Source organism: Nymphaea colorata, chromosome 3, assembly GCF_008831285.2.
Source record: "Nymphaea colorata isolate Beijing-Zhang1983 chromosome 3, ASM883128v2, whole genome shotgun sequence".
Taxonomy (NCBI): domain Eukaryota; kingdom Viridiplantae; phylum Streptophyta; class Magnoliopsida; order Nymphaeales; family Nymphaeaceae; genus Nymphaea; species Nymphaea colorata.
The window spans coordinates 14,350,048-14,364,921 of NC_045140.1; the positions used below are offsets into that span (position 1 = coordinate 14,350,048).

The window sequence follows — 14,874 nt, forward strand, 5'->3', positions numbered from 1 at the left end:
CGTGTTCTGGTGCACCTGGACCTACAACAGGGGAGGAGAGAGAGAGAGAGAGACAGGTTCATAAGGTTCAATAATGTTGTCTGCAGACGGTGAGAGAAAATAGCCATTTGTGCTCTGTAATTGGATAGGGAATATGAATATGAAGTTGGTTGAGGAAGAAAACTTGCGATCGATTGATTAAAAAATGGCCTCAACGAGTGAATGGCTCAAAATTTGTCTTCTCATAGAGTAGAGAATCTTACTGTCTAATCCTTCCGTGGAAAAATATCTATTTCTGTTTTTCAATTCGATTTCGTACATAATTTTGGGGAGGTCATGAACATATTCGAACTCAAGGTTATTGAAGATTAAATAATATGCATCCTCTCAACAAAGAAAGTGAGTGATGTACCAAAGATATTAGCTCTTCAATGAGTGACAGCTACCAGAGGGACGGACAAATCCTGACTGCTAAGCATGCATGGTCTCCTACACCTTTTTTCCCTTTCAAGAAGTGCATAATAAGATACTGTGAAAAAGAAAATTTGGCACTTTCAAGTCACACTCGGGGACCATGCTTTTAAATTGTTAAAAGTGAGTTGACGTGGCATGTTAAACTACTGAAACCCTTCTCTTTTCTCCCCTCTGTCCCATCTTCTCCTTCACCAACGAGCACACGCCTGGCTTCAGCCGTCAGCAGAGGTGTCAACAATGGTGGTTTTTGGCATCTAATGGCCCTCCCCACTTGCACCAAATAGAAATGACATCGATATAGCGCATGTTGGTTGGATTTGTAAGGAGTAGAGGCCAGAAGGTCGCTTGGAATAATAGTGAATTATTGGTCTCACGAGATGCAATCAAGGCACTGTAACTCCACATTCTTGTCCATCTCTTTGCCCCCACTTATACGCTTCATTTGGCATTCATTTCTTTGCTCTTATGTGTTTGTTTCCGCTCTGTGACGGCTCACAGTTTGGCTACTTCCTCCAAAAAAGGGGGGCAGCCCGCCCGCTACATGACAGAGGGTGCTGCAGGCCCAGTTTCCTTTTGTTCAGGTCTCATATCTCCTTTCTCTTGGGTTGTGCAGGCCATTCTCGACTTTGCTAAAGCAGCATATGATAGTTGCCAGTTTGCCTGTGGTGACCCCAACATCTCAACATCCAAATTCCCCTGTCGACTTTTTTTAACAATGGCTTCAAATGGAAAGGTTCAGCTTAATTAGTGTTTTCCTTTCAGTTCCAGTGATTCTTTTTTTGTCTGCGATTTGATGTTTTCAAGACCTTTTTATTAAGATCACTCATTCGTCTTGGAGGTGTGAAACACTGCCTAAATCACCCTACCATTCCCACTCCCGAACAAGTTCAGATGATTCCTCAGCTCCTTGCCTGCAACAGACCCAACCAACCAACTGAAGGACATGAAGAATTTAAGGGGACCTTCTTAAAAGGGAAGATGCTTGAAGATCTTGGGTCCATGGGAGGCCATTGCCAAAAAAATGATTGAAGCCATGAATCCATCCTCAACAGTATATACCAAGCGGAGGCTTAAAAAAGGACAACCAAAAACCAAAAAGTGTGCTAAGTTTGCTTCAGTTTGTTCGTAAGTGAGCGATCGAATGCTTCCGAAAAATCAAGAAGAACCTAAAATCTCGGGCGTTCCGAAAGTCAAAAAGAAGATGAAAGTCAAGGAGAAGCGTGTCAGACTTTTACCTTTCTTTTCACAGAAGTAAATGGTAGGAGGTTGCGAGCATTGATAGCTCATAATGGCAGCTTTGGTTGGGAATTCGATTGCCGCTGTGGGTCGTTTGAAGAGAAACTGTGGTAACAAGGTGTCGATAACACTATTACCAGGGTGAGAATTTTGAGAAAGGGGCTCGATCAGCTCGTCGGTCGGCTGGGATCAAGACATAAGAGCGAAAGGAGCCATGTGAAACTAGATTCTCAGCCAAACACGGTCCCTCTCCAACAAGTTGGCAGCCATCCGCATATACAGCTGCAAGCCTGCAACATTCATCGGTTTCCTACTTGGGATCACGAGAGTTGAACATGACCCTGGATTTTGTTTTCCCATGCTCGAGTTACAATCAGAAAAGTTTTGTCACGTTCTGTCTTCTTAACTATGTGAAGCTGGAACTAAATTAACTCGAGTACCTGATACGGAATTAAACTAACCCAAATGTACTATAAGATTTTACAGAACTACAGCTTCTGCTGAAAATTTTGCAGAGAGCGATTCTTAAATTGTAAGTGAGATAAAGAAAAGGATTCCTAATTTTTAATTGCATTCGATTCCTAGGATTGATTCATATGAAGCATGGGACTAACACACCATCGTCGTTATCGCCGTCATCCCCATCGTCCCATCTTTTCTCTTCCCGATAGATCTTCTTCACATGGCGAAACTTTGTCGTTTTTATAAATGAGAGACTACGGCTGATCATTTCTATCCAGAAACTGCTACCAGCGAACCATAGGATTGAAGGAAAACGTAAGCTTACTAGGATTTTATTTAATCACGTGATCATATCACACTGAGCATCAGATTTGAATCCCACAATTCATACCATCAAAATACAGAGGGAGAGGGAGTAAATGGAGTCTTCTTAGGTCATCAATACCAACCAGTTACCCAATCACAGAATTGACATGGTAAGGAGAGACGGGGGCAAATGTCTCTGGTTTGAATCCAGCGGGTGATTCTGACTCAAACTCGAGACCAGGACGACCATGTCTGATATAATGATATACACTTTTCTTGATCTGAAAGTGAAAATAGAAATGGATGAAGGGAAAAGAGAATGTTACAGTCACAGTAATAGCAGTAGTAGGAGGAGGAGGGGGCGGGGGCTAGGTGGTAATCCTGGGGCTAGGGTGGAGAAGGGCGGACGGAAGGGTACAGGGTAGGTTGGTCCCGCACTCGAATGGCGAGTCCGGACAAGGCTTGGGTTTGCAGGCGAAGGCGGCGCATTCCTCCGGCGAACGCTGGTTGGGGCGGCCGGGGATGCAGTTCCAGCGGTCGTCGAGCAGGCCGCGCTCCGCCAGGCGTCGGCAGGCCGGGCCCTCCCAAGTGAAGTAATTGTGGGACAGGGACAGGTTAGCCAGGTTGCCGAGAAGGCACACCGCCTCCGGGATCTCCCCGTAGAGCATGTTCTGCGCCAGGTTGAGCTGCTCCACCTTCTGGAGGCACCCGAACGACAGCGGGATGGGGCCCGTCAGCTGGTTGCCCCCGACGTCGAACACAGTCGCTTTCTTTAGGTAGCCGATCTCCGGCCGCAGGCAGCCAGACAGCTGGTTGTTCAGGAAGAGCACCTGGATGAGCGTCTCCGACATCTTCTTGATGCTGGTCGGAATGTTTCTGTTCACCGTAAAAGAAAGAAAACAAAAGAAAAATTACATCTCGTGAAACCATAAGGAAATTTGCAGCAGCCGCAACAGGGCCCAACGATGGTGCCAGAAAAAAGAATCGCCCAACATAAAGGTTAAATGATTGTGGTGATCACAAATGCTTTTTTTATCGTTCACACATCTCGATGCAGTTGGAGTGATCTTCCTGTACCACGCCCTCCGCGATTTCTGCTTTATGGTTGTATTCAATCGGCGGGTCTAAGATTCAAGGAATGAGTAATAATAATACACTACAATGGATCAAGATGGACTTTCATCATTGGCGTTAAATTTTACTGTCCGTTTCTTCTGGAAGTTTTTTCTTTCCCGGAGAGCCATAAAATGGTAACCACAAAAATAAGAAGAAATTAACAATGAGCACAAAGATTCAAAGAGAGAGAGGTTCCTGAAGCATACCCGCTGAACTTGTTGTTGGCGAAGCTGAGGACGGAGGCAGGGGAATTGCCGAGGTTGTCCGGGATGGGGCCGTAGAAGGCGTCATTGTTGAGGAAGAAGACATCCAAGTTGACGGTGAATATGGAGGGTGAGACGCGGCCGGCGAAGCTGTTGAACCGAATGTCGAAGTAGGCGAGATTGCGGATGCAGGAGGCGACATCAGGGAAGGTGCCGGTGAGTTTGTTGTTGCTGAGGTCGAACTCGTAGAGGTACTTGAGCTTGGTGAAGCCTGCAGGGATGGTGCCCTTAAAGCGGTTGGTGTTGGCGTGGAAGATGGCCAGGTCCGTGAGGCAACTGAACTGCTCGAGGCCCTTGGGATGGAAGGCGATGTTGTAGCGGTTGAAGTCGAGGGTAGCGATGGTAAGCTGCTTGTCACCTGGGCGCTTCGCGCAGAAGAAGCCCTTGTACTTGCAGGGGTCGTCGCCTGTCCACGAACACGTTATGTTGTTGGGGTCATCCTCCACATACTGCAGAGCCTTCTGGATGATAAGCTTCTGTTCAAATAAAAGATCACTTAATGGTGGCGGCGGTGGCGGAGGTGGCGGCGGTGGTGGCGGTGGCGGGCAATCGGGTGGAGGAGGCGGTGGGGCGCATCCACAATCTCCACCACTGCTATTGCCTCCGCCTCCACCGATCCCTATGCCAATGCCGATCTCAAGGTCCTGACGGGCCGGCCCTGATGGCTGTTGGGTTAGTGCAGGTGAGAGACAAGAGAGGAGGAAGAAAAGGAAGAACAACTTGACGGGGGTCACGGAAAAGGCACGACGTCCACCACCAGCATTACCGGCGGCAGGAGGCTGGCGACCGGCCATTGTGGGCTTCCTCCGTCTTGGTGGTGGTGGTGAGTAGGAGGAGAAGACGATTTCGTCCAATAAATAGATGGGGAAAGAGCGGCTCACGTCCCCGACGCTTCTTTTACTCTGATGTCCGGCGGCTCCGTGAAATGTCTGCTCATGAGGTTGACCGATGCTTTTCCCCGGCAAGTCTCCCTCTGTTGCTTTTTGGTGGGAACCACGTTCCTGACGGTAAGATATTCATAGCCGCAGGAATTCTTGATCGGACGGCATATAAAAACTGTAAACGAGGATAAGGTTCGTAACCCCCATGTCAGGCCAACCGAGAAATTAGAAAATGCAGAAGGTAAAAACTCAAAAAGCAAAAAGGAAGGGAAGAAATTCATCCAGAGCAGACGAAGAAGAAGAAAGCGTCGATCCTGTCCTTTCGACGTGAGTGGCTGACGCCTGAATCTTCGAAGACTCAACAAGCAAGATCAATCTACTTGCAGCATCAGTTATTCTTGTGATTCAGGCAAAATCATATGCTTCACAGACGTGATATTTGGATTTTCACGACCAATATGTACAATCAACCGCTCTCTTCGTGATTCTGTTGTAATCTCCCCCTCAGTGAAAGCGTGATTTACCCTTTCCTGCAGGGATGGGAGGAGGCACACTAATGCTCGTCCATGGGGTGGGCAAGAGAAATCAATGAGGATCAACTGGATAAAAATCGCATTCAATGAAGAGAAAACTGTTATATTTCCAATTTTCTTTTCTTTTCAGAGTCGTCAATCACAGTTCTATCCTTCTTTTTGTTCTTAACCAGCCAAGTGATAAAGGAAAGAAAAAAAAAAAGTTGCTTCTGCTCTTTTTAATTGCATTCTTTTTTCTAGGCCACTAGGAATTGTTTGTGGCGGCATTCGTCTTATCCCTTTGCGAAGTAGTTGCCTGCAGCTTGGAATCTGATAAAAAAACAATCAGATTGCATACAAGTGAAAAGAATCCAGCAAGGGAGAACAGATGGTCCAGATGGCAGCGGTCTTTGACCATCGATAGTGATACAAATTGACTCTCTTACTTTGCATGCAGTCGTGTTTGCATGGTCCTGAACCGTTAATTAGCTGCGGAAGGCACTATTTTCCGACGGGTTAGATCATTCTTCCGAACTTTCAGCGCAGAGAACTTAGATCGCTTAACTCTTCATTATCAATGTATAGATACTGATACGATAGCTGTGATGTCATATGCAATGGTCGTGATAATGTAAGTAATGTCACTGTTTCACACCGTTCACCATCACAAGTTTATCAACATTTTACTTGGCAGGCCTTAATGAGTGAGTGAAAGCTTTATCATCAATCTGCTACTTTTCTGTACAGCAAATGGGGATAAGCGCTACTCTAAGTGCCTTAACCAATGTTACTCCGTGCTACCGGAGATGTGGAAAAATTGTAAGTACTGAACTTACCTGTTATTGCTAAAGGTCATATCTCTTTGATATTGATTGCAAATACAAGTGCATATATAGAACTGTTCGAAGTATGAAATGTGTGTGTCGACGTGCTGCTTGAAAGAAGCAGGCAGTACAAACACGGGACAGTTGAACAGAGGTCCTTATGGGACAGGACCGTTGTTGTTCCTCGTCTGCGACCTACCTAGCTATCATGTCGGTAGATGCAATTCGTTTAGAGAAAAAGAAGAAAGCTACAAAGACTTCTCAAGTCATCAAAAAAGTGTTCACGGGAACCTTATTCAATAATTTGTAGCAGCAAAGGGCACGGGGTGCAGAAAGTTGGTGTGAAAGCACTGCCTCATTCTTAAATCTGTGGACTTTAATATGCAGGAGTCTTAATTCCATTGATTCTTCTATCTTTCCTGGCGTTTCAAGTTTAGATTTCAAACTTGAAGGACCACTGCTATTGAAAAAGCTAAAAACCAATGATGTTTCTATGTGTAAAGAAAGTAAAATTTGCATGCTACTGTAAGCAATTGCCCACACCTTGCTCACAAAAAAATAAGTGTTTGGAACCATTTTAAAATGTAATAGAATGTTTGTGAGCCAGGAAATTTTTTTATTACATAAATAAAAAAACCTATAAAAATTAATGAGTATTCGAAAAAGCCATTCAATATCAAAAAATAAATAAAGAATTTGACATGGGGAGTCTAATTGATGTGTCATCATTGACTTAGACTTGAAGTGGGCGGCTGATTTAAGTATCTGCCTCTTTGAAGGTCTGACCAAGTTCGTGAACTCCACTTACTAACGGGCTTCCGGATCAGGAACTTGGTCACATTTAAACAAGTTCGGCATCACCTGGCTCAATCGGTGCAGATAGCGCTGGCTGGACATGTTGTCAATCATAAATAGATTGCCCGCTCTGCAGGGCATCGGCCGGTAGTTATCACCTCTGATTTTGAGCACATGGAGCTCGTGACCACAAAGCCTTCAATGATCATCCAGCCCGTAACGTGGACCGTCCGATGCTTTATGTCAGATTCAATACCATCCTTACATCCGAGAAGGCAGCTGACGAAATAAAATAAAAAAAAAATAAAAAAAAAAAATCTTTGGAAACGGGAGAACAAGGCTCCTCCAACTCACGTTTCTCCTGTTTGGCCCGGGAATGAAATTCACAAATCCTAATCCTTTTCCCACTTTAATACAATGAGGAAAATCTTGATAATAGATGCTTTAATTTGCTTTTCAGCTTCGTCAAATATATATATATATATATATATATATATTCAGAATTACCATGACTTTTTTTTTTCCAGGTTCAGAGAGATCTGATAATAAGATTTATGGCTATGTCCTGGAGTAGTTGTGAGCGGATTTAATGCACACATGCGACGTTGCTTTTATGTTTGATCTTATTCGAAAGGCAGTATCTCAGCCTGTATCGCTCCGAGAGATACACTTTGTCACTCAAGACCGACCCGGTGAACACGCTAAAGCATGAAATGGAGATTTAGTTGCCTGAGCTCCACTACTTTCCACCTGAAAAGCCCCATCTTCATCTCTTATATCTCTTTATTCTTTTGCTCCGTAGCTCTAAACTTTAGTGGGTGATTGATATCCTTGGATTTGAAATCCATGGGTCCGATGTGGAATATGCGAGTATCCAGGCCTCGGAACGAATGAGCGACCAATTTGGGGCCAAACAAGTGTCATCTTAGTTCGGGTCCAGTTCTGGGCCCATTTGAACCGCGACTTATTGTGTCCATATCCATAACCATGTCATATGGGTCCAAGTGCAGCACATCGCGGCAGATCCAGTAACGTCCCAAATCACACAGTGTGAAAGGGATTTGACGTCCTTAGGATCATTTGGTCTTACTGGAGCAGCGACGCAGATGGATCCGACCCTCAGAACCAAAGGAGAAAGAAAAAAAAAAGGATGTCCGGACTCCTGGTCCCTGGACAAACGATAGGTCCACCAATGGTCCTTGTCAACTCCCACGATGATGATGAGTCTATCATTGAATTGAAACCACTGGTTCATGAACCGATTCCGCGGAGCTGCTGAAGCTATAATTCAACTGGATCGGTTGTGAATTAATGACAAAAAAAAGGATTAAAAATTATTTTTAAAAATTAACACAGAATATATAAAAATAAATAAAAATTGCAAAAATAACTATGCATGGCATGCACTCTTAAATCCACTACCAAATAGAATCCACTACCAATCAGCCCGATTGAGGCCGACTTCGACAACATTGGATCTGATTACATCACTTCCAGAAACCATCATCAAAAAAGCCTGATTGGCATAGTGGAGCGTCACTCTAAGGCAACGAAAGCAGCTCTAAACATGACAAGATGAGAGGAAGGGAAACGCTTTGGCCTTCACTCAAACACTAGATTCACTCAAACACGAGAGGATTAAACAACCCACTCACACAAAAACACGTTTGGCATAATTCCAAAAACCATCCGCTGAACGAATATGAACGAATACAAATTTCAACGAATAAACGGAAACGAACAAACGCACCTTGTTTGCTCGTTCTGCTAACGAACAAAGAGCAGCACATCGCTGGGTCCTGGTTCAGTAGTGGCGCGGTACATAAGTGGGAATGGCATGAAGATGACAGGGTACACATGTTCCCTAAATGTGAGGTAAGCTTGATGGTACTCTGATAGGCAAATTTGAACGTTATGTCATGTGTTACCCGAAGGTAAAGTAAACTTGATACTTTGCTATGTTTGAACATGAATCGAACACATACAGAAATATCAGGGATACTTAAAATCCATCACATACAGCTCCATTCCTATGACCTTGAAAAGTATTTTGGGGCCGAGCACACCACCTAATCAGACCAAGAAGAAGACCAAGTCAAGTGATGTTAAGTTGGTCCCAGAGTATGAATGGACCAGAGTATTTTGGTTGCAGTCTGCGCCAAGGTGTCTTTTACCAGTCGCTTTTGTAAGTGTCGACCACACAATAAAAGGCGATGGTTGCCCTCAATGCTTAAATTCATTTTTTTGTGTAGGAAGTTGTGTTTGTTTCACTTGACAGTGATTTAAGATCCTATGATCTCACTTCCATGAATTTAAAATAGGACCACCCTTCCTCTCATTTAACCTTAAATATATGGTTTTTTTTAAAGTGTTGCATGAATTTAAAATTCATGTAATTGATATCTTTAATCTTTTTAAATTAAGAATGCACACATTTTTATGCAAAAAATGAAGCATTTTTCTGTCCCGATGCTCTGCTTCCGTTACCAGAAGAGCTTGTTTCCGTCCTACGTCGATAAATTGGAAGGGAGGATGATCTAATGTTTATGCTTGTCCAGGAAGGAAGACGCAGCAAACCAAGTAGAAAACAGAAACATAGAGAAACGCAGAACACGAGTTCGGAAGCCATGCTCTGCTCGTACTGTGTATGTTCGGCGTTTGATTTTTATTTTTGAAAACAAGATCAAACATGTGTTTCAAGAATCTTGCAAAATGTAGAAATGCAAGTGGCAAATGCCCTTTTAAGTTTTTTGGTACGTTACGTTATTTCCAAAGATTTCTTTGCATGTAACAAATGGAAAGCCGGCTGAGCTCAAGAAATACTCCATGGAGAGGCTGGTGCTGGAGAATGACAGGAAAAATCCACTAAACTTAATCTAAGGCCTTTAACTTCACACTTTTACGTTCCCTTCTACGCATACTTAAATATTACCACTTGTGATCCTCATACTTAGAGTATTACCACTTGCGATGATTATTTCTAAGCACTTCAACATTTAAATTTGGCATCATGTTGGAGCGCATAGGATCCTCAGCATTAACCGCTTTCCAGCCAAATCAACCATGAAAAAACTAATCAAAAATACAAAAAGCAGTTCTTCTTTTATTTTATTAACCCATAGAAGAACCCTCAGCAATGACCGAAGGTTTCACAAAAAAACAAAACCCATGGCCATTGCGGAGGGTTTCACGAAAAGCTAAACCCTCCGCCATTGCCAAGGGTTTCAAGCATAAACAAACCTTAGGCAATGGCCAAGGTTTTCAAAAAAACCATATCCCTTAGTCATTGCCAAGGGTTGTGAGGAAAAACTCAAACCGCCGGTGAGGTCATCACCTCGCCGGTGTGTTTGAAGCCCACTTTTCTAGCCATATGAGTTCCCGGAAAAGAAGGGCTGCAGAGTGCAGAGCCCTCTTTTTCCAGCAACCCATCCCTCCTTTCCTAGTGAGTGAATGATTGAGAGAGAGAGAGAGAGAGACTTGTCTATAGATGGGCATCACCGGCAATGGCGCCTCGGACCGTCGCATGCTCTCAGGCTGCCTGCATTCGATGAGAGATTTGATGGTTTCAGAAAGCCATCAAACACCAAGGTTATCGAGGGTCCGACTTTAAAAACTTGGATTTCAGTTTTGATCTAAGTTTCGAGTCCATCGAGCCTCAAACCCAGTCTTAGTGGGTTTTGCATGTGTGCATGTTAGTTAAACATATAATGTGTTGTGTTTTACAAGCATAAATGCACACGAGTCCTTATTGACATAAGCACGCACATAATGCACTCAAAAAGACATTAATGGAGGTAGAATGTGGCTATTTATACTATAAATTCACTTATTCAAAAGAAAGTCTATTAGTACACCTTAATTTAACTTGTCCAGATTTGCATCCTAGAGGCCCGCTAGTAGAGGTTTGGACCTGTCGCAAAGGTTGTAGATCATGGCAGATTCTCTCCCCCACAAGAAGCGTTAGGCTTTGGCTGCATGTATTAGGTAACTCTACATATTTATTGCTTTTTTTTTTTTCTCTCTTCTTCTTAACTGACCAAACGTGAACAAACTTGGTTTTGTGAAAACCAAAATTTTGAAAACCTGGTTCAAAACCCAGTTTTGTAAACTTGTTTGGATGACAACTTCAAGTGAAAAACTTGGACGCAGGCAGGTTTTTCTGGCCCTTTATGAAAATCAAAACCTGATTTTAATGTCATTCAAACACTCTTGAAATGGTGTTTTGAGGTAAAATCAAGTTTTGTCTCTCAAATCTGGTTTTAGATTGTCATCCGAACAACCCCTAAGGGGGCCAGATTTTTCATCTTCACGTCAAAACACTCTTTTCACAAACCCTGTTTCACAAAGTTTTCTTGTGATCCAAATACCACCCCACTTCACAAAGATTTCTTGTACACCACCCAAACTTGGTTTTGGTTAAAAACCTGGTTTTAAAAGTGTCAGGCAAAAAGTCGCTATAAGGATTTTTACGGCGATATAAACCGGCTTGGCTGGATTCAGCACAAAAATACTTAGCGAGCCTGAGAAAACCTGAAAAAGAACCGAATCTGAAGAGACTGTCGATAAAATACCTTTTATCGCAAGGAACAGCTTTAAAAACCACGGAGTGGTGTTCAAAAACAGACAGAAGAGACATCTTTTCCGGATTCTCATGATCGTGGTAACCAACTTGTGGTGCTCTTTGGCTGAGGCTGCCTGCATTCTCATGATCCGAAGAAACTTCTAGCTCTTTGGCATTTTTCGGATAAAAAAAGTACTTTTCATTATCATCGTATGAAAATCAGCTAATATTTGGAAGTCATTTGCCTCGGCCGTTGGGTCACAAAATGATAATAACATTGACTCCCTGCTTCACAGTCACAAAAAAAGCTAGAAGTTTCTTCGGATCCAGAACGAAGAAAAAGCGATTTTAAAATCCAAAGAAAATGTTTCTATGGGAGTTAGGGAATATTGTTCCGTCTGAATCATCTGATATAATTTTCCTTCCACTTTATTTTTCAGTACCATGTCTTCTATAGCAGTCACGTAGTTCTCAAATTCATTGATGAAAACGAAAAATGTATTTCTTGTGGACATGATTTTTTTTTCGTGCAGTGAAGTAAATTCTCTGAGTTCACCAACATCATAAAGATGCATTACAACAGCAAAAACCAGCCTTAATTCATGAGAATACAGGATATATAGGCCTCAGACCGTCCTAGTAAAAATAGAATTCAACCTTACAGAAGTAAGGAACTCCTGCATTTCAGAACTTTCAAGTGTCATCATCGGCCAATAAAGAAGAGAATGTGCAACTGATAATCTGGGAGGATAAAGTAAAGTTGAGAACCAAGAAGCTAAGATTTCCAATTTCCAAAGGAAGGATCCTGAAACCTGCAACTCGCTTCTTGAGGAGCCTTAGCTAGACAGACTTGAATATGAAATCAAATAAACAAAACTTGTTCATCCACACATGCGTGCCTTCAAAAACCCAACACACTACAATTTCTTAATCAAAATTTCACGAGGAAATGCAACCAACATCCTTCGTAATCACCAAAAAAACCGACTGGAAAGATGTGAAAATAAAAAATACAGGAGTGTCAGAGAGAAAAAAGATCAGCAGGCATATAGCTCAGACAGGGATAACTGTTTCTCTTTTGTATTCTCATCATTCACACTTCCCATTTGCAGTGACATCACCAAATAAAGTAAGGCTCATCAGAAAAATTTGTGAACCTAAGAAGAACATACGAAACAACCAGAATAATCGAATCACATGATGAACAGGAGCCTATGAATCCGCTTCCCAAAACGGGACTTTGGAAAGCAGATCGAGCCCCACTTCCCCTTCGTCAGAAATATGCAAAACCTAAAGGCGATAACAGGTTTCACTAGATAGGGAAGGAAAGGGGGATACTGGAGAGAGCAGAGACATCAGATCTTCCTATTCGATTAAACAACATATTATACCCAAAATTCGTCAGGTACATTCTATGATTCGAAGATATCATCATCTGCCTCGCATCGTGCTAACGATTCGAAGAAAAATATAAACAGATACTGAATCGATAGACCACCACGCACGACGACGAGGCGGCGTGTCACCTTACACACACACAGAGAGAGAGAGAGAGAGAGAGAAGAGAGCGACTGGTGGACGAGGTCCGGAGACAGATACAAATAAGCTAGGGTTAGGGTTTTGGCTCCAAAAAGGAAAGACAGCGGGAATGAAATTACTTATGAGCCCTCACTTTCTTATGTTAGGTGTCGGATCGTCCGGATCCCGTATGACCCGAATCTGAAATGTTATCTTGAGTATCGAATACATTGTTTTAGTATTACACGAATATTTATGTAAAAAAGTTTTGCACTCAAATCAGTTATCGATTTGGAGGGATCCAGTTTTGAGAAAATTCAATCTGAACTACAGATTAAACCTGACCCATTTGAAGTATATGAACTTTGTGCTAATGAAAAAATTGAAAACATTGAAACCATTTCAAACCAAATATCCGGAACCACTTGTGATCTTGAGCCTTGGTTTTTAGGCCTTCCTTATAAGAGATGAGTCAGGAAATAGTATTTTCACTAAAGGGATACAAGACTGTATTAGTTACATCAAATCAGCTTATAGACACTTTACAACTCAAAATGTATCTGGAAAATATTTCACTTTGTATTATGAAAGAAGTGATGTTGGATTTGTTGGTCCAGCCAATTCGGCCGCTTCAAAGTTCAAGCTGTTCATTGATGAGGCAGGCAATAGATATCAACAGAACCGTCAAACAATGTTTGAAGTCTCAACTAATTTTGGAAGAGAACTAAAAACAGGCATGATTCCCTATGAGATAGGGGGGAGGTCGGGTTTCGGCTTTTTTGATGAACGAAAAAATGAAATATTCTTCATACTCACCTAATTTTTCCATAAATTTTTCACCCAGAAATCAATTTGTTAATTTGGTAATATATATATATATATATATATATATATAAAAGCTTCCACTCTATTTTCACACTTTAAACATAGGATGGTTTTTGTAGATACTATTTATTAATTGAAGGCATCCTCGTTTAAAATTCACTGCAACTCATAAGTTGCATTTTGTGCATCTACTCAGTTTAATGGATAATTAGTGTTTGAAAAAGATTCAATTGCATATTTTAGCTCATTTATATGTATAATATAAAGCATGATTATGTTAAAATTAAAGATTATCAAGCCCGACCCAACCCTGACCAGAGGGCCGAAAGACCGACACTCTTAGGCCCTGTTTGGATGGAGGGAGAGAGAGATATAGAAAAGGATTGAACAATGCTTACGTTTTTTTTTTTTGTATTATTTATATCAAGTTGCATATATATAAAAGGATGCGTGGCTGATGAGTTTAGCTTGAGATGGTTTATACCACTGAAATTTCTACCTTCTATAACTGAATGACCTAACATCTCATTTTAGTTAGAGAAGGTTATATGTTAATCTTAATAGAGGAGAATGTGAAAGCTTTCCGCCTCTTTTTGACACGGTCAAGCACACTCTCCCCTCTTATAATCATAAAACCAATTTTTTTAGGGCTTATTTTCATCAACTAATCAATTCCCAATATGAAGGTGGAATTTGTATAATACTTTGTTGGGGACCAACTTTGGCTAGTTAATGTGTTGATCATGTCAAAATGCTAAACATGATCAACGACAACTATATTTGTAAACATGGTTGCATTGAAAGGCTCAAGTCTATAAGTTCTAAAGGTAAACCTTTTAATTTTTTAAACACTTTTTAATGCTAAGGATATTATTATAAAGTATTATAAATTATATGATTTATTTTTGTAGAAACAAAAATGATTTTAACATTTTATTCATTTCTATCCAAACAAACTTTATAATCATCTATTTCTTTTTCATTCATTTTTTTCCTCCATCTAAACAAAAACCTTAATTATGGGACCTCAAGAAGCAAGGAAGAAAATAATTAAACCGCCCCAATGTCACAAAGTTTCCACCGTCCTCTTGTCACACACCTCAAATTTTAACAAAGATGGCT

General features: G+C 41.7%; 1 protein-coding gene and 1 non-coding gene across 2 annotated transcripts; both read right to left on the minus strand.

Moving 5' to 3' along the window:
• Positions 1 to 2,454: 2,454 nt before the first annotated feature.
• Positions 2,455 to 4,848, minus strand: LOC116251650 (uncharacterized protein At4g06744-like). Its single transcript, XM_031626032.2, has 2 exons — positions 3,780 to 4,848; positions 2,455 to 3,333 (listed from the first exon to the last, which is right to left on the minus strand). Exons 1-2 carry the CDS (start codon positions 4,628 to 4,630, stop codon positions 2,826 to 2,828), a joined length of 1,359 nt encoding a protein of 452 aa, XP_031481892.1. The 5' UTR covers positions 4,631 to 4,848; the 3' UTR covers positions 2,455 to 2,825.
• Positions 4,849 to 12,423: 7,575 nt separating this feature from the next.
• Positions 12,424 to 12,510, minus strand: LOC116251781 (small nucleolar RNA R38). Its single transcript, XR_004171837.1, has one exon. It is a non-coding gene; the product is annotated as a small nucleolar RNA R38 (small nucleolar RNA).
• Between the last annotated feature and the right edge of the window lie 2,364 nt (positions 12,511 to 14,874).

What these genes read in the sequence shown, in the direction of transcription:
- LOC116251650 (XM_031626032.2), bottom strand. Translation starts at nt 4,630, where the DNA reads ATGGCCGGTCGCCAGCCTCCTGCCGCCGGTAATGCTGGTGGTGGACGT. An exon ending in GCCAACAACAAGTTCAGCGG is followed by an intron (nt 3,334 to 3,779) that starts GTATGCTTCAGG and finishes TACGGTGAACAG; the next exon opens with AAACATTCCGACCAGCATCA.